The following is a 27,644-nucleotide window of genomic DNA, read 5'->3' as shown; positions in this document are numbered from 1 at the left end:
ATGGAAGGAGAACATGTGCTGGTGGTCTCTGCTCTGAGCAATGCATGCCCTGGAGAGGTAAAACTGTTCTGTACAGGACTGGCCACTGATGGAGGAGGCCATGAGAATTCTGGTGAGAGGTAACACTTGACACTTCCCCTGTTCCCAGGGCTGCTGTGCCATTTCCTTAAGAGTCAAATGAAGCTGCACAGTGAGAATGAGAGTATTTTATTTTCATTGCATTGAAGATGTTTTTCAGCCTCCCCTGGGTAGAGCAGTGCAGCCTCTGAGAGCCCTGGACATTTCAATTGGAATAATTCTGCCTCTTGTATGAACTGTATGGTCCTTTTCCTTCCTCCCCCATGAGATCTTCGTCCATGTTCCAAACCATGCTCCCCTGCCTTCAAGCTGGACAGGGCTCTGCAGCAGCTCTCATGTTCAGATGGGGAGTATAGAAGTGAGGAAAGAGAAAAGGGATTTGGATAGTGCTCTCCAAAAACTCCCATGCACTTTGGATCCATCCAAAGCTGCTTCTGCTGCTTAGTGGAGCTGGAAAAAGAGGAAATGTGGCCTTTGGAGAAGATTTCTCTTAGGCTATTGGGCAAGGAGATTATTGTTAGAGCACTTTCTTCAGGAGGCTGGAGAAGCAGTGTGTGTTCCACACCTGTGTGCAGAGCAATTTAGGGCTCTTCAAATTGTAAGGAAACAATTCCTGCCTTTTGAAGCAGAATTTTCCCATTGCTGTCTCCAAACTGAAGGATCAGTCCTCTGAGTTTCCACCTTGTGAGAGAAGAGCAGGCAGCTGAAAAGGAAGGTAAATAGCTTGATCTTGATGCTCCCATGGGCTGCTGGTTACAACTTCCATGTAATGGAGGAGGGAAGGAAAAACTTTATCCAAGACCCAAAAATGAACATTTAAAGTGATGAAAGCAGGTTGGACTGGACTATCAGTACTAAGGACACTTGAGACAGGGACAATGTCAGAGACTGATCTCATCTAAAAGAAGGTTGCTTTAGATTTATTGGAGGATCAAATGACACACTTGAGGATGTGCTACTCCACCTAAAACTCCATATCCATCTCCTGCAAAGTTTTGGGGTGTTTATCAGAAGGGGAATGGTAGAAAGGTGTGACAGAGAGGTGAACTCCTTAAAATACAATTTATTTTCTGACTACCTTTCATAAGAAAAAACAAAAAAAGAATACATCTTAAATTACAGGCATACAGACAAACTCTCTCAGCCCCAGAAATTCATCCTACATGTTGATTAATGATCCAACTACTAGAGCTTTAGCATGAAAAATGGGCTAGGCTTCAACTGAAGATTGCCTGTAGCTAATGATGCAGTGGAATGAACATTTTCATTCCAGCCAAACCATTCCTGTTCCTGTAAAAATAAAGAAATCCTATCTTGGGTTATAAAAAAGACTCGTCCAATTCTGCATACTTCTTGGGTTAAAATAATGCACTGCATCTTTACAGATGTGTAAATCCAGAGTATGTTACCTGAGGAGTCAGACACTCGTGTGATCACACACATGAACACACAGAGTGGAAATATCTGAGGTGAGGTCAGGGGTAAGCACAGCCCAGAGTTTCACACCTTTGGGCACATGACTGAGTTAGTAGATTTAACATAGCTCCTGTCTCAGGCTCAAAAATGTAAAATTTAATAAAAAAAGCCCACAAGGAAGTGCAGTGGGCTGCACAGTATCTGCCTGGTGAGGCGGCTGACACAGGCACGACTTGCCCGGAGATCTCCTTGTGGTTCATTCCCTGGCGCCATCAGTTGGGCTTGAACTCAAAAGCTGTGGAGGGAGGTAATTAAAAGTGACTCTGCACCACTGCTGCAGCCACTGAGAGAGAATGGGAAAGGATTGAGGCATTTGCAAGGGAAGGGATGTGTCTCTCCAGCTCTAGTGATTTCCATTATGGAAACACAGCACTTTTAACCTTAATGCTGCTGAAGTCAACTATCAACGTTCTTTACAATTTTGTTTTCATTTCAGCACATGAAATTTAAACTCCAGTTTGGGTAATGTCAACAGCACGTTCTCCCTTAAAACCACAAGGAAGGTGCAGAGTTGAAAAAGCAGCACAAGGTAGAAAGCTGAGAAGTGGAATTCCACACACGCAGTGATCGCCACCAGCACGTCCGCTGGCCAGAAGAGTGATTTTCAAGACCGTGGAACTCAGAGAGTGTGTGAGGGAAAGCCAGGAGGTTCAAACCATTCTGCTGGCTGCAGGAACAACTATTAAAAGAAATTAAGAGGAAAGTCAGACCCAAGAAAGAGCACAAGACACTGTGTTCCAACTCTAACCAGCTGAAGGAAAGTTTATATAAAAACAATCACTTCGTTAGTGACTCATAAGGAAAGAATCCTCGAGCTTTCTTCAGGGAAACCCCAGTAAATAACATGTCTAAAAACACATGAAGATGGTGCTGTCTGTTCTGTTACAATATTCAGTCCACATGATAAAGCCTTTGGCAGAAGAACAACTTACTGAGCACAGATCCTTTTGGGAAACCCAAAAACCAGTAAGAACTGCTGTGGCTGCTTGCTAAATCTGTCTCATATTCCAGCTCTTGTGTGACATGTCTAATGCAAACTGGAAGAAAGTGGGAAAAAAATGCCTTTTGTTACAGCTCCTCTGTTGACTACATGCAGGTGCACTCTCAAGATAAATAAATGCCTGGATTTCAATGCATTCTGTGGGTTTAAAATGAAATGTTACATATAAATATCCTGCCATAGCACATCCAAAGACAAGGAGTGGAAAGGTCACTGCATCTCTCTGTGGAGCATCTTATCAGACACTCAGCAGGCTGTGCAAAGAACAGCTCTCTGGCCAAAGAAGGGATGGATGTACTTTGCAATGCAGAATTTCTTTGGCTATGAAGAGGTTTATTCCTTTTATTTTCTTCCTTTTCTTTTTTTTTTTGTTTGTTTGTTTTAATTAGCACGTTTTTGAAGTGTGTAATGTGTTTTTAAGTATACCTGCCAGCAAAAGACTTTAAATTCAGTAAATTTGTAAAAATACGAGAAATCACAGTGGTTTCCCAATAAATGACCAGATCTTTACACTGTGATGTCTGAACTTGGACTGACTGGGAAATTCCAGGTAGGAATATTAACAGAAACATTCTGTGTCAAGCAGAGATTGTGTTCTGTACCAAAACCACTTAGTTTTTGCAGATATCCAAGAGGACTGAGTGGGAACCTGGGAGCAACTTAGCAATTTTATCTCATTCTCTGATGAGTTTTTAATCTAAATGCGAATGTGGACATTTTACTTTGCACTGGAAACCTCCCTTTGCCAAACTTATACCTTTACATACTGAATACAACATATTTTAGTTTATTCTCAGCTCCTATAAAGCCATAGCAGACTCCTGAAATTTTCCAGCATATAGCCAGAAAATCATCAAGAAAAAAGGAGAATGTTGAAAGTTATTCCCAAGGGGTTGAGAAGTTTAGCAGAGCAGTGTTTTTACCTAAATGCTCTGCAACAAAAGCAATATCTGAAGTGTAATTTTCCATTGCCAGTTAGGGTTGAATTTGGAAGGAATGGGGCATTTGTGTCAATCTTTCAGGTATTTGTGACTAAAGCTTAATGTTCTTGTCCATATGATGATCCATGTTTTATAAAAAGATACGAAACATCATTCTAAAGGTCAGTAATGAAGAAGAATAAGCAGCTGCAAAAAAGATTATTTATTATTATTTTATTAAATATATTAAATATTTTAAATATATATATATAAATTTAAATATATAAAATTTAAATATATTAAATTATTAATATATTAAATATATTATTTAACTCCTTTAGAAAGGGAGCATCTTTTAGGACAAGTAAACCATTCCAACGTCCCAAATGGAAGATTCAGTTAAAAGGAAGAAGACAAGAAGACTTTGCCTGAAAGAAAATCCCAGCAATGCATGAGAGAGGGACAGGTCACACTGAGAGCATCACTAGAGAAAAGATGTGTATTTAAGTACTCCATTGGAAATTTGAGTTCTCTTGCTTTACTTCTCAAAGACCTGAGAACCTGGCACTCCCAGGGACCCACGGACAATGAAGAGAGAATGAAGCAGTTCACAGCCAAGAGATCCAGACTTGGAAGGAATAATCATTGATTATTCTAAATACAGACTCCTAAAAATGCAATTCCCCAGCAGGAACCCATCAGAAAAGACCAGAATTTTGATGGGAAAATGTTGATGGTTGTATACACTAAAGGAAGTTCATCCAGTGTGCCTGAACAAAGACATTAACCAGGGTCTTGGAAAATACACACACACACTCAGTCTTGGGTACACAAAAGGAGGGAGAACTTGATGTGCATGCCTACATCTAGAATACTTCACAAGGATTACTGATTTTTTATCACTTGAACAACTGGCCCAACACATTTTTGAGCTATTTTCAGTCTTACTCTAAGCTGAGGTGCTTCCACCATGTAAGGATGGACACTTGAATCAATAAGTGTCAGATTTCAGAGAAGAATTGAAGAGGATCTGGGAAATAATCAGAATGTTTAACATTCAGGAACACATAATCATGAATGATTATATGAAGGTGCTTTATTAAGAGCTCTGGGTGTCAGGGGTACACATACCCAAATCTGACCCCACTTCATTTTGAGTTGAACATATTTTATACTCTATATAACTTATATAACTTACATATTATTAAATTATTAAACTTACATTGTTCTATTGTATACATTGATTTTACTCAGCATGGATTTCTCGTGGTCCCCCTCAAACCCCTAACATAGTTTCTCATGATTCTTTAAACAATAATTATATCTAATCACATCTAACAATTATATCATTTATCATATAATGACTCCACAGGTGCAGTTTCACATGATCTTAGCAAGCACAAGGCCTAACATTTCCCAGGGCCTACTTTTAACACTTCTCCCAGGGCTTGCCAAGCCTAACTTTCTTTCTAACTCCCCGAATTTTCTATGATTTTAAAATCTTTTACTATCAAGAACAGGAGGATTAATCCCCTTTATATTTAAAAGACAGGCAGAAAGAAATTCTTGCATATTTAAAAGATGTTGGAGTGAGGTATTTTTAAAGAACAACTGTCCTTTGCTAGGCAGAGCAGTGCCAAACAGGTAGTGTGCCCCAAAATCCTTTTTCTAGAAGCACTCTAGTGCTAGTGACAAACTTTTAACAAACAACACTGCAATAATTCATTGATTCTCTCATGCCATTCTTGGACTGCCAGGAACTATGTTCTTACTCTCAGTTTGTAAAATGGGATCCTGGTCTGCAACTGCAACTTCTAGACAAGTAATATCTATTGCCAATATTAAAACCAGCTGCTGGAAAAGCATCATGCTGGGCCTTACAAAAGAAACTGTACAAAGAAAAGGGAGTTCAATAAAAGAAATGGGACATGGGGGCAGAAATCACAGCCCCAGTGAGACAAGGACAGGATTGGTTCTGTGAAAGGACAGCTTTATTTTAGCAGAACTCCAATCAGACTGCAAAAAGCACTGGAAAAACCCAAACAGACCCCTAAGTCATGTAATGCTGAGGACAACACACCACTCACAACAGGTGAAGTTCTCTCTCTCTGGAAGTGATGCCATTGACTTCTCCAAGCCCATCTTCCAGCCTGGCCATGACCCAGACTGGCTGAAATGAAACCATTTCTGAGCACAGCCATTCTCCCACCACACTGAGAGGCATTTTCTGCAGAGCAGGGTGGAACAAAGAGGGACCTGATATCTTCAAACTATAAAGACAACTGAAGATGAAGTTTCCTAAAGCAAGAGCCTTGATTTTCACCACACCAAAGGTAACACAGGTGGTGTTAATGACTGCAGACAATGCTGCATTTTGCTCCATGTCAAAGCCCTCATGTGAGGAACAGCGAGGAACTCTGCCCACAGAGCTCCTGGGTGCACAGAGCTGACGTGAACACATCTCTTGAGTGTTTGCAGCCACATCTTGGGGCACAGGTGATCTGAAAGAGAAGCTGAGCTCTTGGAGGATGCCTGCCCTGTATGCAGCTGCAAATGTGGATATGAGCTAAGCTAAGCAGAGCTAAGGCCAGTCCTTAGGAGACCTAAGCACAATCTCACTCACACCACTTCTGAGAATTTGCTGTCTGAATCAGCCAGATAACCTTTAATAACTATAATTTAGAATATGGTACAGCAGTTGTTTCCAGACCGTGGTCATGAACAACTACATATTTGTACACAGTGCCAGAAAAACACAGCTAGGGACAGCTGGCCTGTGACTGCAAAGGCTTCTGCTCACTACAAGAAGGTTCCTGCTTCTACTGGAAGAATATCTAGATCTGAAAATGAAACAGTATTAAACCAAAGTACAAGAATATCTAGATCTGAAAATGAAACAGTATTAAACCAAAGTACAACTGAACACGAAATTACATTGCACAAGATTAATTTTTCTCGTGGACTTTATTTTCCATGCTTCACGTTAATTTCTTTATTTGATTTCCATAAATGCCCTTAGGTTTGCTGCCACCCAGTTTATACACCCCAACTGTTGAACAGATCAAAATAATACTGTGTAGAAAATGCAACCAGAAAATTTGAATATCTGCTGCTAAAGGGTCTGATAACACTGTGTGTTACAGCTCTTGGTAATTTTGTACCCAGCCACCAATGAGCTTATACTTACCTCAAAGATGTGATGTGTTATCTGAATTCAGCAGCACATGCAATGGTACATAATTCTTTCTTTTAATTATAAATAACTTTTTTCTTTTAAATTAAATGAATTAAATTAATTAAATTTTCTTTTAATTATAAATAACTTTTTTTTTCTAAAGAAGAAGAATTGCTGAGGTTGAGTTTCAAAGAGAAGAATATAAAGGAAACAGAGCGAGATCACTTGTTTCTCTGCTGCAGGAACACAGGTATAAAAGTCACCAAAAAACTGCATTGATCAGACACCTCAACATGTCCACAGAGAGCTCTTCCAAGTGAAATCACCATTCTCCAAAATTGGAACACTTGAGATATCAAGTGTCAAACAGAGAAGAACAGGGATGACATCAGTCAAAGGCCACAGTGGAGCTGGGAATCAGGAGCTGAGGAGTGCCCAGAGATCAGAGCACATCATGGAAGGAGAGTTTGTAACTGAAGAGTGCAGCTCCAGGATGGAAGATTTTTACACCCATAATACGGGCCTCGATTCTGACTCTGCACATGGAAAGTGAATATAAACCTGTAGGTAGAGAAGGTTAAAGAAATCCAGGATGATCTGTATGTCAGAGTAGGCATTGTGTATCTTCATTTAGTCAGGGAAACATTCAGTTTCTCCTCATCATCTTGTTTTCCCTTCTAGAAGAGAAAAAAAAGGAGTATCTGGCTGTTCACCAGCTGCCCTCCACCCTCCTGTCCAATGATGACATTTCCTGTTACACTGTACATGCTATGGAAGAGTGAGCCTGGTGACATTTTTGGCAGGAAAAATAAAAAAGTTTCACATTTTTATTTACTCCTAATTACTATCTAGCTTTTGTGCAATTACTGACTTGGAAGACAAGGAGGGTATTTTAGGATTGTCCCAAAACCTTGTGATAGTCGTGTGTTCCCCCTTAGGGGTGATCCCATATGCTAAAGGAGCAACTTGCTCCTTTATAATAATTGGAATAATACAATTATTCCAAGGGCTGGAGCCACAGGGACTCCAGCTGCAGGTGTCAGCCTGGGCTCCAAAGGACCTTTGTGGCTGAGATTGGTGCAGCACAGCCCAGCAGCACCTTCCTCTTCTCCAGCCAACCTTCAGTGCTCATTGACCAGGTCTGGGAAAGCACCCGAAGAGTTTGGCCACCCTCACTGCCTTCCCCAGGGCAAACCTCACCGAATGTTCACAGTGGGGCTAACATTCATGCTCCATGACCTGAAACTTCACAGCCAGAGAGCTTTCACCTTTCTGCAGAGCTTCATCAAAATCCCTCATCAGAGTGGAAGTGGTGCAAAAACTAGCTGCCCCATAAAAAATGAAGAATTTAAAAATATTTTCAGTATGCAGATGCCTTGCCAAAAGCACAGTAAAGAGCCCACCGTGAATACATAACAGAAATAAAAAATGTTTGCTCATTTCTAAATTTCCTGGAGTTTGCTTAATGTCAGCAGCCCCAGTTAAGAGCAGGAACATAAAACCCTGTGACAGCCACTGAACCCCCGACCCCGAGCAGCAGCTTTGCTGAGACTGGGTTTGGAATCATTCAGAATATCAGTCTGCATCTTGTTACACTCACTGCAACTGATGCAATCCTGTGAATCTCTTCTCCACTGGACATTTTTAACTCTCTGCGGACAGGAGTTATTTTATTCTTACAGGAATATCAGCCAGGGCTGCTCTGTTTCTTCGGGAACATTTGGGGAACAAGGTTTCATCTAGTTTTTGTTCAAAGTAGTAAATATTTAGGAGAAGCAGAAGATAGCTTTCATCTGAAACATGTTTTTACATCCTTGGAGCAGCGAGGCAGTGAGAAAAGGACTGGAGAACAGCCTGCCATTTCCTTTCCTCCCTGGTTTTTGGACTGCTTTTGACCCAGCGTGTGTGCGCATGCACTCTCACCCCCTCGGGCTGCTCTTTTACACCGGCACTTCCTTGTAAAATCCAACTCATCTGTTCGAAGCAATGACTGAAACTCTGTCTATAAAATTATGGCATTTTTCCACTTGAAAAAAAAAAATAAATTAACACTTCATTTAAAAGTTATTTTTAAACCTAGTTGGCTTGAAGCCACCTTTAGTCACAACTGAAATGAATTCTTCTTTTCCTAGAATTCAATGCTTTCCTTTTTTAAAATATATTAGTTTAAAAAAAGTCAACTCAGTAAATGCAGAGTTACACTTCTGACTACACTGTTCTGCCCTCTGACATATCAGCAGTTTGCTTTTCAACAAAGCCAAACAAGTCTTTCCCTTTTCTTCTTTAGGGACTTATCCCGAGCAGGGACTTGAGCAATCCCAGAGCAGACACTCACCTCCAGCCTGACTCTGGCCGGGGCACTTGCAGAGCATCATCACAGCCAGGAACAGAATTATGTCTGGAAGGGAACTGAAACCCCTTCAGAAACATGGCCAGACTTGAAAAGAAAGCACCAGAGTTTTATTCCAGTGTGAGACACCTCCAGCTTCTGGCACTGCACCTGCATTTCCATGGAAGAGCCAAGCACGAAACACATCACTGTTGTCATATACACAGGGAGAATGAGGACCCTGACTTCACTGTGTTCCCATTTTCCAGGACTGTCTCAAGAGACAGGAAGACATCTGGACTCCTTAATGAAGTAGCTGATCTGGAATTTGGGTTTAGTAAAGCTAACACCCCTTTAAATAAAAGAAAAAAATAAAAGAAAAAAATCAGGAGAGAAAAGAAAGTCTTTAATTTAAGCCATTAATATGTCACCAAAAAGTATTTGAAGGACCAACAGGCAAACTGAGCTGACAGCAAGAGTATTTTCCTTCTCTTTTCAGGAGGATTCTGCTTTTCCTAAGAGAAAATTCAAACTCAATTACACTGGTTTTATATTCAGTGACTGTTCGCATGTGCAGCATTATCACAGCTCAACTGAGATGTGAATATGGAGCTTATAGACTTCAGTTCTACACATTCTCTAAAGGGTATCAGCAAGCACAGAATGCAAAATAATTAGAAGGTAAAAAATTTGTAGTCACTATCTGTAAAAAGTAATTTAAAGAGATTTTGGTTTTCCAAGTTTAAGTTTCTCAAGTCTGAGCTCAGCATTTAAGTGTTTGGTACTTTGAATCAAGTAGAAATAATTGGCTAACTCAGGGCTTTATGGTGACAAAGGAAAGGTGACTTTTAAAATTAAAAAGTGGCACTTTAAGGGTTTGAGATTTTTCTGTTGCTGCTGTTTTATTGCTTGAATGCCCAGGGATTCAGAACCAAAATTTCCTAAGGACCCAGCATCTATCTACTCTTTTCACCTAACCATGTTAGAAGATCGTGGAGATGGACTCTGGGGGAATGCTTTAGTTTTTGATATTGTTTCAAACAGCAGTGTCTGGAGGGCTGTTTCAAGAGGATTTGTTGTTTTTTTAATGGAAAGATGCACAGGGTAAGCAGCAAATCCACAGTGGTGGGTTAAGACAGTCAGACTCTGCACAACTGGACAATTCTGCACTCATTCCCCACGCAAGGCTGTGGAGCTCAGTGTTGATATTAGCAAAATGCAGCTTGCCAACATGTGCTTGCTGAATGAGGTAGGTCTCCATTACCTCATTCTACACGACCCTTTTACAGATTTTATCCAACAAAGCTTCTGAAGATATATTTATCTTTAACCATGTGAGAAATCTCACTTACAGTAATGATTGTGCAACAATAAAAAGTAAAAATAAAAATGGTTAGCAGACCGCTGACGATTATAAACCCTCTTCACTTCCCTTCCTCCCCCTTTTTCTTACAGACTCATTACTCCAATGTTTATTTTTACTTTTGCAAGTCCAAGAGTGCAAAGCTAAAGGCAGAGGTATAAAAGCAGCCACAGTCTGAAGGGATGGGTGAGTACAGGATCTTGACATGTGAGCATAGGACAGGATCCAGTGGATGAGCAGCACACTGGGCAGCACAGGAGGAGGGTTACAGCTCCTGTAGCAACCCAGGAAAGCTCTGCCAGGACAGTAAGGAAGGATTATGAAGCTTTTCAGCATAAATTTGCATTAGAAGTTTTAAGACACTGTCATCATTCTCGATCTGCCATTCCTATCTCCTCCCTGACCTCTTCTCAGGAACTCTCTGGTCACCTCTCAGGTTTACCCGAGTCATTTTCCCACTCCAGTAGGTACAGAAATCTCAATACTGTGGGGTTTGAGCCTCTGCAGGCAGCTGCAGGCTGGTTCTATCTGTCCAACTGGGATAACGGGATCTCCACACTCCCACAGGAATGATCTGTGTGAAGGAGAAGGGGGAAGACCTAAATGTAAGATCCTTACAAGGAACTGGGTCAAAGAGAAAGATCAGGATGGTTTCCTGGAGATTTCTTTTGGAGTTATCTTCTGGCTGGCAACCCAGGCCAGATGGAGAATGTTTCTGAGCCTACAGCAAGAGCTGCCCTTGGCTCAGAGTGAAGGAAGAGTTAAGAGCCCCCAGATCCTCACATCTCACAGGCTTCTCCTCTCCCTGCTCATGGGTATCCTGCTGAAATCTGTCCAGTGCTGACCTCCCTGGGGTTCCCCACAGCTCAGCTCTGGAGAACAGAGCTGGTCCATGCAGCTCCTGACATCCAGACTCACTTTGTGCCAGCCCCAAGAGCTCAGTGGTGTCCCACCTATCCCCATTTCCCTTAACAGAGCATCCACAGTCTCTGAGATCAGAGCAGCATCCACTGCAGCAGCAAAGCCTTAAGCCAGCGTGTCGTAAAGAAACATTATAAACACTACCTTGACATTTTAGTGTACACAGTTAACATTTACATTTCACACCACCTCCTCTGTAAAGCCCCTCTCTCCATGCCATCCATACACCAATTCTCTTAACCCCTCCCCACCCAACACTAAGAGCACCTTTTCTCAGGCAGGCCAACAAAACAGAATATCTTTGGTGCTTCTGAGCCCAGCCACTGTGGAGACAGAAGTGGTCAAAAACTGGTTAAAAAACATAAAAATTAGAAATAGACAAAATTCCCCAATCTTCAAAACCTTAAAACCCCACCTGGGTCTTTCCCAAATACCCCAGAAAGCTTCCAGCTCACAAAGAGATGCTACAGACAATATTCTAAGGCTACTTTCAATGTTTGCCATGAAGCATCTTTTTGATGCTGCAGATTCATCTTCCTCAGGTTAAATATACCAAAACAGGAAGGAGGGTGGGAAAAAGTCACAAAAGCTGTATAACTCCTTTCAGAGTTATGACAAACTCTCTCTGCATCTTATTCCAAAGCGTGAGATGTGCAATTTCCATTCTTAAGCTCAGTAAAAACGGCATTAAAAAGCACTAACCCTGGGAACTGCATGATTATTCATTTATCAGATCAACATCAGCAAAACTCTCTTTTTATGTGCTGCTTACTTTCAAAAAAAAAAAACCCCTACCACGCATATTTCAGTTCTCCCTCTCCACACCCCACACCCTTCTGCTGCTGTCCAGCTGGAACACATCAAGGGTCTAGAAGCCAAGTCAAATGTTGACCCCACCCTCCTCCATCCATTTTAAGGCACCTTCAAAGCCAGTACACTGATCTAGTTCAGCTCAGCCAACAACGCCAGCAAATCTGTTATTTAAGACTTTAGTGCTGGGTTTTTATAACTGCCCATTAATGCAAGCTTTGATGTATGGTCAAAAAACCCAGCTGTAATGAGTTTCATCAGACTGTAGTAACCTTTTCTCAGAAGGTCTTTATTACTATACCTTCATAATCTTTGGGCCCAATACTTTTATAGTATCATTCTTGCTGAACCTCCTTAAAAACAGCTCAGCAACACTTAACACTCTTTCCCCAAAATTAAAACAAAGAGCCAGTATTAGTTTTTCTTGAAGACACTTGTGCACCCACATTTTTAATCACATTTTTAATCACATTTTGCTGTTAAGAGCGTGCAGGCAATAGCTGTGAGAACTGAAAGACAAACTAATTTTCATTACAAAGTCCTTCAGACAGGATACAAAAGGATTTTGTAAAAGGACAAACAACTTACTTTGTTGCTCCCCTTTGCAGGATGCAGCACGAAAGAAAAGAGGGGGAAAAAAAGAAATATTAGTTACATTTATTTTACATGCATTCAGCCTAGCTTGAACAGTTCTGGAAATGGCTCAAAGCAAATGAGGAACTGACTCAGGGAACGTTCACTGAATCCTGTAGTCAGACAACTTCCAGGGGAACACGGGACATTCACAAAGCACTGAAATGTTCAGCAGAGCTGTTTTCCTCACTACACAAACATTCTGATCCCACTTTTGCTTCCTTTGGTGGAAATCAGGAGCAGCTCCTGGGAAGTTGGTGGATACAAATAAAAGGGAGAAGAAAATGAGGCCTGAAGTGATCTAGGGATGGGATGGAAGCCAGAGGGATTTTCAGTGCTGGTAACACTGAACTTCAGAACACAAAGCAACCCCCTAAACATCTCTGAGCCTTCCACAACAGCCATTCCCTGCAACTTGCCAGCCAATGGAAAGTTTCAAGATTCAAAGCATTTTAAAAAGCAAATGCTGAATTTTTAGATTAATAAGAGGAGATGGCCTTGGGAGGGGGGAGAAGGAATGGGCGGTGCTAACAAGGTAAAATGTGCAGAGCGAGTTACGACAAACATCTGGGCTATTATTTTGGTTTAATTGTGAGTTTTGCCATGAGCTGGCAACAACAGTGTATAAAATACAGTGGGAAGCCAGCCAAAATAAACACCAGCCTACACCAGTTGAGAAATCAAGTCTGGGAAGGTTAGTCACAACGTTGTAGTCATTTTTGAACAAAAAAAGGAGAGTTTTGGATGCATGGGTCCAGAAAGGCAGCAGTAAAGTCAGCTGGTAAATGGATATCCCATTTCAAAGTGAATTGGCCACAGGATGATTTATATCAAGCAAGCTGACTTGCATATGGGTTGGAAAAATCAAAACACTGATTCATTGCTATCTGGGTGGCTGTCACAGCCCACGGCCTGACAAAGGCAAATGGATTGCGGGAAGGAGGTGACTTGGAAAAGTGCAAAGAATTCGGATCAGAGGAAATTCATGGGACAGTGAATATGGGAACATTCACTCTGTGCATCCCCACGGACAGAGGGACAGGGGAGAGAAGCAAAATGAAGCAAGGAAACGGAGGAAGGGGGTCATTTATGGCCTTTAAAATATTAATGAGATTTGCTTAGGCAAAAAGAAAGGTTATAAATCTAAAACCTTGGATTTTAGCTTACAGGATTAAATGAGCAGCAGAGACTCCATGTTAGTGGCAGCAAGTACTGAGCCCCATTACCACTGTAAGCAAACAATTGTATGTAGCACTACTAAAAAAAAAAAATCAACAGAAAAATGAATATTCTTTGTTGAGAATTTGTCCTTGGTGAGAATTCAGAACACATCTCTTTAATCACGTCCAGATTCCTACTTTTCCTTTAGTTTTCATTTCTGAACAGCAATTCAGCTGCTGGTGCCAAAGTCTTGGATGCTCAGAGTTCCCAGCTGTGCCTCACAGGTAACAGAGAGTGAGAAGTTTGGTCTGGGAAGGGGCTAAGGCTCTTCTTTGCCTTTTTAATGCTGGGATCACAAAGTTGGGGGGAAGCACCAAAGTAAACCCAAGTTGCTGCCATTTCCTGGAAGTCCTTCCTACTTAAAAACATGGTCTCTGAATCTTTGAAGGAGAATAGAAGAATGTGGGGTGTCTCTAAAGTTATTTTATATTGTCAGAGGAAGGTGTGAAACTGAGGAGCATGCACAGGATTTTCATCAAATGCTTTCATTTTTATCTAGGATCCACTGGGTCTTCTAAGGTACCTTCTAAGGCCTTGGAGATTTTGCTTAGCAGAATTCAAAACTCTGAACAGCAAACTCACAGTCCACATCTGAACCTCTGGTCCTTTAGGAATAAAGTTTTGGAGGCCCAGAGTAGCATGGAGCATCTTTCCTGAACAGCTTACAAAACTACTGGGTGAATTTCAGACTACAGGCATTTGGAACAATAATATTTACTCTTTTTATAATGTAAAGATAATTCCAGCTCAAAGGAGAACTGTATTTTCACTCTCTTCTACTTCTTTCAAGGAAGTCTCTCATCTTGCATCTAAGACTCCTTTGACAGACCAACTTTAAACAAAACCAAGAATTCTTTTTAAACATATTTTGAATACCAAGTATTTTTAGGGGGAAGGGAGAGACAGGAAGACAGAAGAGAAGTTCAGAAATCCAACCAGTCTGTCTTGTTCAAGGATAAAGTACCAGATACACCAATAAGATAAAACCATCACAGAATACAAAATTAAACCAGAGGCAGCAACAGGCTTTTGTGAAATCATCATTAAAATCTAAGCAAGAAAAAAACAAAGCAATACAGTATATTGGTCCAAGTAATTAATTAGGTAAATCCCTCATAACAAATCCTTGTTAAGTGGCTTTTGATATTCTTAGGATCTACTGGAACAGGCAACAAGGTGACTGAAAAGTCACCAACACTGTTTTACTTTTTAAAGTCTCAGATACCTGGTAGGTTTCCTGAAAATGCATATTTACACTATTCTCTAAAAAAATCTGCATCATTACCATCATCACTGTTTATTTCTATGATAACTGGAAAATCCAGCAGTACAAGAATTTCTTCTTTATCTTATTATGGTGGTCTTGAAACTTTGTTTGAAGAGAAGAAGCTGAAGCCTGTCTGCATGAATCTCCTGGAGGAGATGCAGACAGAACTGCACTGGGAGCCACGCAGGCATCACAACCATAAAGGAAGAAAAAGATGAAGAGAGAAGACAGCACAAGACCCTGGACTCAAACCTGGCCTTCCCATGGAAAACAATCAGGGAGAAGAGCAAATTCATCAAATATTCAATCAAAGCTTCGTTTCTCAGAGCAGATTTTCCACTGAAGGCATCCAGCACTCCCTGCAGAAAGGTGAGCTGTGCATTACAGAAACTATGAAAGTTCAAATGTTTCAAACTTTCAAAGTTTCAAATGCCAGGTATTTCTGCTAGTCAGCCTTCTCTTTGGATACATCTCAAACCTTCACTTGAAGTAAAATATCAAGATATCTAGGTCCAAAAAATAGTAAATAATAGCTGGATGTATTCTGTTTCCCAACTTTCTGTCATTTCTAGTAAACTAATAGAGGCTTTTTTATTGTATCCTGTTCCATTTGCTCCACATGATGATTAGCTGAGTAAAACTGCCTTTGGAAAGGTTTAACATGTGTTTCATACCCAAAAAATGATGCAGTGAATAAGTAAAATAAATATCCACGATTGCCTGGGATGCTTCTGTCAGTTCTGTAATACAGAATAAACTCTTCAAAGAACATCTTTACCTTAGAAAACATTAACAGAAACAACGAGGCTCAGGAAACCCCAAATTGCTCAATGCTTTTACTACACAGACCCAATGAGAAACATGTTGGAAGGTTTGGTTTGTGGTTGGTTGGGTTTTTGGGTTTTTTTTTTTATGTTGAGGTTTGACGCACAAATTGGTCTTAAAATATTTCATTATGAATATTTTGGAATTACCACAGACTCGTACAATGACAAGGCTGCTCCTTCTTGAGATATCTGCAGACACTGTGTTTCTCCAGATGATGCAGTTGGGTTTTTTTGATTCAAACAGAGCAGCTACTGGCAAATCAGTGAGTTTTTAACTTACTGAGGATTTATCAGGATAGACACCGGCTCGTAGCAGAGATGCCTTCCAGCTATCCACCTCCTCTTGGGAGTCACAGGCTAGCTCAAGGAAACGGTAATCCTTGTAAACATTCCTAGAACAAAGAGCACCACATTGTAAAACTAGCATTTTACTACTCTCTATCATGCACACAGCATTTTCAATTAAAAATCCTTTGAGATCAGAAATTACTTGGCAATTGTTTTGGACAACAGATTTTATGGGACAGGTGCTTGTTTAATAATTACATGGAGTACTTAAAAATATCTTAGAATGCTCCAGCACAGCTCTGGAAATAATAATCAGCTAAAAGCACCGTGAAACTACTTCAAATTGATTTTCCTGCTTTTGCTAAAACAGAGAACTTTTAGGGGAAAAAAGGGTGTTGTGATATGAGGACAAACACTTAAGACATGCCAATGTAACATCACAGCTTGTGATAGATTGCTGCTGTAACAAATAAACACCAAAATCATCACTGGTGCAACTTCTTCCCATGTTAAGTCCTTCCAGTCCATTTTATACCTTTTTTAGTTTTTAGACATCATCAGTAAAAGAGGAAAAAAAACAGCAATGATAATCAAGATGTTTTTAAACAAATAAAACAAACCTCTGATGTCTCTCATCGTAGTAAGAAAACTGGGACATGTTTAAATTAAACCTCTTGCAGGTAGTTCACATAATGAGATAAATACAGGGGAAAAAATGGGAAATGAGGAAAAATACATCTGTAGGAAGGTGATACTTGTAAATTCTTCAATAAACAGAACAGATTTTCCCCTGACAGTTTAGCCATTAGTTTCTCAATCCCAATTCTATACACAGACCAGATCACTGTAAATTTGTCAGCCAACAATCTTTTTAGGAAAGGCCACAAGTTTAGCTGAGAAGTGTTAGGAAACCACATTTTGCTCGATTTTAACAGTTGCACAAGGATCAATCTTCCATCCCAACCAGACTTTTCTTCCCTTAGCAAGGGAAGGAGAGGGGTTGATGGAGATTGCTTCACTCTCAATGACAAGGGGGGAAAAAAACCTGAATTCACTATGGAATAAAGAAATAAAGCTATTATTATCCCTGCCTAGATAAATTTCTTTAGCATTCTGGGACTGGTGGAATTTCACTGCCACAGTGCTGGAACACAAGTGACTTGATGTAATTCCCACTCCCAGAAGTGATTCTCTCCTAACCAACAATGTCACCAGGCATTGTCTCACAGCCTGGCTTTGCAGGGGCAGTCTCAGGAAAGAGGTGAAAAAAAGGGAAAAGAAATGTAATTGAACCTGAACATGAAGCAGCCATGACACCAAATCATTAAATTATCACCTATGAAACCACAGTACAGCAACCAGAGCACACCCACTCTGAAGAGAGCAAAATAAGGGATTTTTTAGCAGGCTCATAGCAAAGAATAAAGGACATACTCAGATTTATTTCCTTACATTGGTGACTCAATTCTCACCAAATTCAAAGGCTAAATCCGAGCACACCAGGTTTGCACTACTCCCTTTAAAAACCCAGAGTGGAGGTGCCACCAGGGCATTTCCTTCCCACAAAAACCAGCCCCAGAGGACACAAAGAGGCACTGATGGGTCTGATCCCACAATTCAGCCACAGCCACTGGCAGGATGAACAACTGAAAGCTCAGTGGATTCTATTCTTGATTGAGAAATTTATAATTAATCCTTGTTATTCCCTGACTCCAAAAGTACTAATCTTGTCTCAAGGCATATAGTAGATGACCTTATCAGAATCTGTTACCTTAAAATGAGAAAACACCTGAATTATTCAGTTTGCAATATTGTGGAACTCCAAGTCAACATTTACTGAGCAAAACAAAGAAGTCAATTAAAAAAAAAAAAAAAGATAAAAGATAAAAAAGAGAGAAGCATAATGAAATTGCCAGAGAAAAAAATGCTTTAATTTATTGTTAAGAGAAACTTTTACTGAGATAAGCTTTTCTGGCTAAGATAACAAAGCAGATATAACTTTGAAGAAATAGGAAGCTGAAATGGTAAAAGGGTATTCTCAGCAAAGATGACTAAAAATAACAATAGAGCAAATAAAGGCTGTAAAACATAGTGATAGGGAAGTTCCAAAAACACTTATCTGCAAGAGCAAAACAACATGACACCAGCTTGTGAAAACATTTTTTCAGGCCTGTCATGTTATATATTACACTTTTTGGCATTTTGTGGCTGTGTGAGCAGGGATTCCAGCCAAGCTGACACTCCTGAATCCTGTCTCTGTGTCAGGACTTCTCCTGGGGCTAGGGACACCTCATGGGCCAGCAGCTGATGGCTCCAGATCTCCCAGACCCTTCTTTCTCCTCCCTGTAGGATCTGAGAGCTCTTTGGTCACTGCCAAAGGTGCAGCACGTGTGAGGAGCTGAAGGATCCCTGAGTGCTCCCAGGAATGTTCCAGAAGGGCAGGTAAGGGGATGCTTGTCTCCCCAGCTGCTTTCTTTGCTGCTAAGCTGCCTGTCTTTCTCCTAGAAAGGCAGACAAACATAAAAACTTTTCAAAGGAAAAAGAAAACCTAAAATAACTTCTTTCAGTAACTTCTGAAAAGAGTGTGTCCTTTTTCTGTTACCAGTGGAATCTTACAAAAACATATTAACATGTTTTACTCATTAGGAATCCACTGGCGTCTCATGGAAAGCTGTAAAAACGTTCTTGAAAACAATTCAGCTTTTCTGTTTTCTTCTCTCTTCCACTTCTTAAAATTGCTGAAGACATCAGCACAGAAACAGTTACTACTCCAGCCTCACCTACATTCTCCATGTGGAATACTGTGATGTTCTCACTGTCACCTCTCTAGCAGCTAAATGGGAAGTCAAGACATCAAGGACTTTGACAGAATAAAGGATACCAGGAGAGATGAACTCTCAGCAATACCAACCTTGTGGATATTCAGGCATCTGTAAATCTAAGGGGCTGCAGAAATAAGAGATACAGAAAATGGAAACATGCCTAGAAGTACCATTTGTAAGTAGTATTTCCCTTGAACGTTCACCATTTCTTAAATGTGAACACATAAATGAGAAAACTGCATCTACCACATCTACCTACTCCACTTCCTCCTGGAGTCCCATCACTGTAATTCAGTATTACACATAATAACTGAATATTAATATAATATTACATAATGAAAATATAACTATAGGCACTACTGGAAATCAACATATTACTGTGATAATGCTGCCTTTTTATTTCTCAGAGTAAAAAAAAAAACAAAAGGCAACCATTTGTTATCTGCAGATTTTATTATACTCTAGATAAATAAACCTCAACTTGGAATTGCATTCCACTAAAAGTACAACATAATTGCTCGTGAGGATGAACAGACAATTGGACTAAAAGCATAATTTTACAGTTCTGGAAAGGTTCCACACTCAGGACCTGCCTTGTCTAAGCCAGACCCATCACCTCAAAGTCCAGCAGCCACCCAGCTGTGACTTTGCTCACCCTACAACTTCTTCACTCTATTTTTACCTTGATTTCCTGCTTCCTTTCCCCTGTGTATTTCAGGGCCTAATAAAGAAATGTCCACAGGTGTTTCTTGAACTCCTCCCACCACAAAAGAATCCAAACAGGACTGGATTAAGGTATTTGGAAGTGCCCAAGAGGAAAGTGAGAAATGCCAGATAAGTTTGAAGACCGACCCAGCTGTGAGTTACTGAGATTTTCCTTCCACCCACCCTAAAGCCTGGGCTGGCAGGGAAGGTTTATCTTCCTATAAAGCAAATTTCTGCAGTCCAGGAGCAGGGAGTAAATAACACAGAAAGAACAGCCCTTGCAGCATCACTGGATTTCCCTCCATCAGGACATGCTCTGAGCTCACACCACTGCTGCACATCAGCATGGACTGCATCTCTTGCAATTTCTTAATCCTAAAATAAGGTTAAATATTTATCTCCAACAAGCTTAAAAATTTTTGAAGGGCAACCACTGCAGGCCCATTACAAACCCAGTTAACATGTGCATATACATTAATGTATATACACATAACCATGTGCACACAGAGCTCTTAGGCTGAGCTGGATTTCAGTAGACAAAGTTGTACTGGAGATGCATAAAATTCCTTTTTATAGAGAAAAAATACAAACCAAAAATAATTAAAAATGAATTTATTTTTGCCAGTGTGGGAGGAGATAGAACAACCATTACACAGCAAGAATACTAGTGATATTTTTTAGAATTGGGCCTAGAAACTACTTTAATCCTTTGAAGAACACAAATTATTATTATTATTATTATTATTATTATTATTATTATTATTATTATTTAGCTTCAGCAGTCCCACTGACACAAGTGAAGCTACTCATAGACTGAAAGATAAAGAAATATCTTCTTTTAAAGGGATTCCAAAGGGATTTTTTTGTAAACATCTCGTCTCTATTAGGATGGAAGCAGAACTGATGGTTAGAAATCTAGAACTAAATGCAAATTGATCCCATTTATTCCATGAAAAACACAAAAGATTCAATTCTTAGGTATTTCTTACTTGATTGAAATTGGAAACATACAGAATCTGGGTTTAATGAATAGTCACCTAAAATGAAAAGGGGAGAAAATAACAGAATCCAGACACTCCAGCTATTGGGAAAGGTAATTTTGGATGATATTGGATGTTCTCTGTCTGTTTAACCTGCAGCTCCACTGTGCACACTCTGCTTATTCAAATTTGTTTTTATGACTAAATTTGTGATTTTGGACACCTGTAATTGCACAATGGCTGGTTGAGCATATGCACTTTTTTCTTTTTTTTTATTCTAAATAAGAAATCTCTACCAGAAGCTCTGCAAATCATATATTTTGAAGAAACAAAAATGGCCATCTGCTCTGAGTTAACAGCAATGACTAACATTTTCTATCCATTTCAGATCACTCCAATGTGAATGCTAATTAAAATTAATTACACATGGCTCTGAAGATTCTTTCTTTCTTAATATCTAGAAAAGCCAAGGAGACAATCTCTGAGACAATGTCATGAAATAATAACACTTGAGGATTTTGCCACCTATGTCATGTGAGTGCTCTCCCAAAAGCATATGGATCTTTTCAAGCACACACCCCCAAAACACACAGAAACCCCCACAAGTTTAAGGTGCAAATGAACAGAAGATATGCTGCTCAGTATATAGGCCAGCTTTGGCAATGAAGTATCTCGAGTTCTGTATGTAACCCAGAAGAGAAATGCAGCCAAAACTAACAGCACCCAGGCCAAAATCCACAGTAGTAACAGTGACTGCCACTAAAATATTCCATAAGTCCCTGGAGGGGAAGGTTTGATGCCTTTGGCGGGGAGGGATGAAGCCTGGTTTGGAATCTGCCTTGGGGCCACACAGAGACACAAAAGCTGCCCCCAGCTGTCAATACCTGCACCATACTCTCTCTCTCTTATTTGTCATGCAAAAAATATTTGTCAATAATGACAAAAAAAATATATTCCAGAAAAAAAACAACCCTTTTTAAAAAAAATTTTAAGGGAAAGCAGCTGGCAATAAAGGCTAGCCATTCCTTGGGTTTGTATATTTTTCCTGTTCTTAAATATTGTACTCTCCAGCATTTTAGGAGTTTGTTTAGAAATGTTAGCAGCTTTTCTTCTGGATTAAATTTGTAGGGCTTTTTAATTAAACAGATTCTCTCTCTTCCATTTCGAACAGAGAGGGCTCTGAATAGCTTACAGTCCAGCTCTTCCTGGGGCTTAGCTTTCTGAGTAATTCAAAAACAGTAACTAAACATACATCTCATTTTAGGCTTTCTCCTTTAGCCTGGCGAGTATCCAACACCTCCTCTGACCCGGTCTCCTTTCACTAGTTCCCTTTATTTTGGCTCTTGCCCAATTTCCCTTATATATGGACAGCAGTTAACCAGTTGCTGCCCATGGCTAGAAATTCACTATTTAAAACTCATTTTAACTCCCAGAAACAACTTGTGCTCCATCCTTTTCTAGAGCAACACAAGACCAACACCTCTCCAAAATCCACAGTGATACCTTGATGTGATTTCCTGGGTGCTAGCAGCCAGCACAGCTCCCTGTGCAATCTGATTCCTGACAGACAGAGTGTACTCAGGAGTCAGTAGCTACCATTCCTATTTTCAGTTCTATTTTCAGTCCTATTGTGTGCCCTCAGAATGGCCTTTTGCCTGCTCTCCTCTGGACATTCATCTGTGTGTCAGATTAAAGAGCTGTTTTTACAGGCAGGCAGCTCTGGAGCAGGGCTGGCAGATTCTGTCCCACTGCTTCGTGATTTTGGAGGGGCTCTCAGGAATTATGGATTCTGCTCTCAGGAAGCCACTCCTGTGAAAGGAGAAGAACAATTTTGTGCTTTGCACTTGCTCCTCACACCCCTCTATCACACAGAACCACAGAGGTGAGGAAAGCAGCATCATTACTGCTTTCATCTGGGTCCTGGTTGGGCAGAACAGTAAAAGACAAGAACTGGTGGCATCTTCAGCGAGGAAAGCAGAATTTCACACACTGGCTCTGCTCTTTTGACTCTGAGGAAAGGAATGAGTGTGAAGAGGAGCACAGAAAGGCTCCTGAGCAGGGACTCTCCACCAGGTAACCCTTCCTCACCCTCTGGTTGCTACTCCCAATATTGGTAGGGAAGGCTTGAAAATTCACCAATTTAACAAACACTTCACCCTACTACCACTGATAACCCCCAAAACCTGTAGCCAGTAGAATCCCTGCTCCTATAAAAGAGAATTCATCTCTCCAGAGCTGGAGAAGAGGTGGAAAAAAGCTTTTTCTCAGTTTTTTTTTTAGCCAGCATCATTTCTTTAATTAAAAGGGAATTATTATATAAATGGAGTTGTAATACATTAATACAACCATTTATTGACCTGAAAATCAGGAAAAAAGTGTAATTACACTACTGCAAAGGCAAGAGATTATTTTAGAACGACAGACAATCTGTTAAAATGGTACCACGTGGATCAACAGGGTGAGATGATAAGAACTGAGCAGGGGACATGGAGAGGTGGGACTTGCACAGATCCTTTAGGGAGACACATTTACAGTTCTTGTCCCAGGTTATAGTACTTGGGTAACAGAAAAAGCACCAGGAAGTGAATAATTTTTACAAGAAATAGAGAATAAATCAAGTATTTGGAATGAAATCCTGTAAGGAACTTTCTGGGATGGACAGAATTTGTTTTCTTTGTTCTTGTGCTCTGAACAAGAGTCTTACCCACCCAGCAAGGAGAATATGACAGGTTCATCTACTGAATGGGAGCTGAGATGCTGACAAAATCCTCTCTTCATTCTTTGTTCTTCCTAGAAAGTCAATCAGTGCCTACATCTACACAACTTCACAGTAAGCCCCACAGCAAATATTCTGCCTTTTCCTATAGCATAATAATTTTAAAATACTCAATATGGTTGATCTCTTTTTCCAGTCTAAAAAAAAAACTTAGATTTGCCACGAGTTTCCTGTGGAGAAGATGGTTAACACAAAATAGCTCTCACTTGTCAGCTTTAGGTTTGGACACTCACTGCTTGAACCCACAGCTCAACTTGAGTTACTTAAGGCAGGCTCGTGTAGACACAGCCAAAAACGATCCAGGAATCCCAGAATTATTGAATTTATTTTGTTGTAATATCAAATACTCCTAAGGTAAGGAGACTAGAGGGGTCCATTGCAAAGCTCTTCCATAGTGTCTATAAATTAAGTAGATGGCTCACTCAAAAACTTTAGATGTATTACTGACTTTGCAGAAAAACAAACCCAATCTCCCTGTTCTTTAAGTAATACTGGAACTATTTCAAGCAGTTTTCCTTTTCCCACCCTCACCTCTTTTTTTTTTTGGTGTGTTTTTTTAAGATTTAATTAGAAAGTAACATGAAAATAATTAAATTATTTCACAACACAGCCTTTTCATAAACACACAATTATGTTCATTTCATGAGAATTTATCTTCACTGTGAAATCAATCGTCACAGTCTCCATTTACCCTACATTACCAAGTCACATTTGATTCCTGTCACAGAATTGTTGACTTCTGCACTAAATCAAAATGACAGATACTGTTAGTTTCCTTCTCCATCTATCCCCAAGTCTCAGCTAACTCAAGATGGTTTTTCCTTCTATGCAGTGAAATGAGTACTTTCCTGGTAACTATATTTCAGAGCTGGAAAGGTTTTCATAAATGGAAAAAATGCAGTGCATAATCCAGGAAACTATTGAAATGTACAGTATCAGAAACATATGGCTGGAGCAAATACCTATGCAGTGAGGGGCTGGGAATGAAAAAGAGAACAAGCTTATTAAAATTCTTCTTCTAAAAGGTTTTTGCTTGAAAATTAAAATAATTTAATTGAACGTTAAGAAAGATTTCACAGTCAAGGAAAAAAAAATGCTGCAGATTATGGGGGGAGAAAAAAGAGATACAGAATAATCTCTGTGTTATCATGGAAGTTGGAACAGATGATTTTGCCTTTGTTCTTTAACGATCTACATCTTAAATAGCAAAATGGTTCCATAACCAGAACCCTCAGTGGGCAGACTTCGAAAGCTGATTTCTTTCTCAGTTGCTAAGGTTTTTATAATTGAAAAAAGCACTCCACCACCCCCCAATGAAAAAAAACCAACCAAAAACTAAGTTAATTTTTTGCATGATCTTTAAAAAGCAAACATCAGAAACCAGGATTCAACAGATTACCACAAACAACAATAAGATTTTTTATTTCAATGGATCTTTATCAATTCCCTCTTTTCAGTTTCCTTAAGAACGTGGCAGAGGGTACAGAGTCCCCAGCCAGATCACTCCACTCAAGAACCAACACTCCTGTTTTTGCTGACACATCTATAAATTCAGGATTCAGTGGAAAATGATACTAATCTTGTTTTGATCAATTTGTGCCAGGAGGCAGATTTTTAGAAATATCAAAAATCAGCTGTTTTACGGTAACAGAGAAACTGCTGTTTTAATTAGAATTCAATAAATATTTCTTCAGAAACAACTCTGGCCTCCCTTAAAGCTGCAGGACTGACTCCATGATCTGCCTCTCCCAAGGCAAAGGTATTTTGTGATCTTCTTGCTGTGTTGTTGTGTCTTAACATGTCCATGTGGATGTAAAGATGTTTTTAGAGCAGCTTGCAGAGGCTGCAGGGTCTATTCAGAGCCCAAAGAGGCAGGGTTATTACAGTAATGGCAAACATTTTAGACATCTGATTTTGAAGTCCTTGATGTCTAATATGGATGAAGATCGAGTGGAAATGGGAATGTTCAGCTATACATCACCTAAGTAAATCCCAAACTTGCCAATGGAAATGCTTCTCTTGGATTTTCACAGCAGGTCAATGATTATTATTTATGATGATGATAATATTCAAAGTCAAACCAAAGGAGAAACAATGAGAAAAATTTTACATTTCTTAAAAAATAAACAAATTTCTTATGGAAGTAACCTAATAAGTACAGCTGCTATCAAGCCACCAGGACAAAGTTACCTTTCTTGATGGATGTACACCCAACACTGGCATGATCCACACATAACTACAGCAAGAATCATCAGAATTACATTCATTCCCAGCATCCAAAGCTCATTTATGTTTTTAAGAACATAAGGCTGGCTCAGCCTTCCTGGGCTCCTTCAGACTGAGCCTGACATTGTGTCCTCACGTTTCTGGGGTCAGCAGAAATTTGACAGCTCAGAAATCCCCCTGATTTGCTTTTTCTTTGCAGGAGGGAGGGGCACTCCTTGCTTCTGAAATGCTGGTCACTATTTCTGGCCACTTTGGGAGCAAAGACAGCTGCTCTGCAGCCAGCCACATCATCTTGAGTGTCTGAAGATAATGCCAAGCTTTGGTGATGTGAGGGAGAAGCAGGTGTGAAGGAATTTAGCAGAAGAGGGAAACAAGGTTATCCATCCATGCTACCCCTGCAATTCACTTTACTTACCTGCCTGAAAAAAACAACTTACAGGAATTGCCCTTACCTGCTAAAATGTAATTCCACTGAGACAGCTACAAATGAAACTCTCCTCCTCAGTTAAAAAAATATAAAAATTACACCTCACTTTTATGTCTTTTGTAACATTTAAGGAAATTGTTTGTGCACAGTAATCTGAACTGGCTGCATCAGGAGTAGCTTCCATACAGCATCCACACCACTTAAAACAGTGAAGAGTCTGAGTGGAAAAGTGAGGCAAAAACTAAGCAAATATTTTATTAATTAGAGAAATAGAGGAATCTATTTTTTCTCCATTCAGCAGTGTTTAAACCCAAACAAACAATCAAATGTGTCCCAAGATTAATGTCAGGCAACATTTTCCACTGGAGAAAGTGAAAAGAAATGACGCTTTTGTGATTTCCACCAGTTGAATCTGGTCACAAGGTACAGAAGTCATGTATGTTTTGGTAAGCCTAGGTGACTGCCAAATAAAACAAAAATAGGATCAGGAGATGATTATTCAGCCACAAGGAAGGACTGGCTGACTCATCATGGAGCTGTTTCACCCCACGAGTGGCTCTGAGGACATCAGCCTTTCATCCCATGGTTATGCAACAGCAAAGCAGAAGATAAATCAAGAATATCAAGACCTTGTGCACTCAACAGGGTGGAAACAGCAAAACTGCACTCACAGTTATGAAAATGCTCAGCTAGATGCCATTTGATAGAAGTATCTGCAGAATAGCACATTTTCTTACCTCTGCTCTGTGTTAAACAATGCAAAGATGTGTTTGCTGGACATGAAGCTCTTTTCAACATCTCGCACTTTCAGGTTGTCCAAAGGCAGCATATACTTCTTCTCTTTCTCCTAGGAAAAAAAGGATTAAAACAACACTGTGTGAGATGAAGCCTGATGTCAGCAAGCTCTGCTTAGTTGGTAATGACCTTGGTACTTTTGTTATCATAAAGAAATACCCAAATTTAAAAGTCTGCTTATCTTTCATAGATCTACCTGCAAGAGAAATGAAACCTCAGTTTCAGTTGTTTTTCACTGATGCTTTTAAAACATTTCCTAATAAAAAAAGTTCACCTCAAACACACAAACACCTACATTTGTTAATATTATTATTATTAATATTTTTATTCCTCTGAATTCTAAAAAGGCAAGGGTCAGACTTAACTAAAATAAAAGTGTGTGATCAAAAAAGAACTCTTCATTGTCTGCACAGCAAGTGAAGTAACTGGTGACATGAGTTCATCTCTACTTCGTTGTTATTATTAATTATGTAAGCATGGCATTCAATAAACCCACACAGAAACTTTCATTCTGCCAGTGAAAAATACAAAACACATACAAATCAATCAAAATAATGCCATTATCAAGGTTTTATATGTACCATGTACAAACAAAATCGGACTCT

General features: G+C 39.8%; 1 protein-coding gene across 2 annotated transcripts in view; it reads right to left on the bottom strand.

Moving 5' to 3' along the window:
* DNM3 (dynamin 3) overlaps positions 1-27,644 on the bottom strand; it is a 169,316-nt gene that overhangs the window by 38,783 nt on the left and 102,889 nt on the right. For both annotated transcript variants that reach the window (XM_058842696.1, XM_058842697.1), the window contains 2 exons: positions 26,982-27,091; positions 16,301-16,412 (listed from right to left, as the gene is read on the bottom strand). In XM_058842696.1, the coding sequence (XP_058698679.1) occupies positions 16,301-16,412; positions 26,982-27,091 (222 nt within the window). The remainder of the gene's footprint in view (positions 1-16,300; positions 16,413-26,981; positions 27,092-27,644) is intronic.

The sequence above is a fragment of the Poecile atricapillus genome, chromosome 7 (genome assembly GCF_030490865.1).
Source record: "Poecile atricapillus isolate bPoeAtr1 chromosome 7, bPoeAtr1.hap1, whole genome shotgun sequence".
Taxonomy (NCBI): Eukaryota; Metazoa; Chordata; class Aves; order Passeriformes; family Paridae; genus Poecile; species Poecile atricapillus.
The sequence above is the reverse complement of the archived record's forward strand: the minus strand, read 5'-3'. Positions and strand labels throughout refer to the sequence as shown.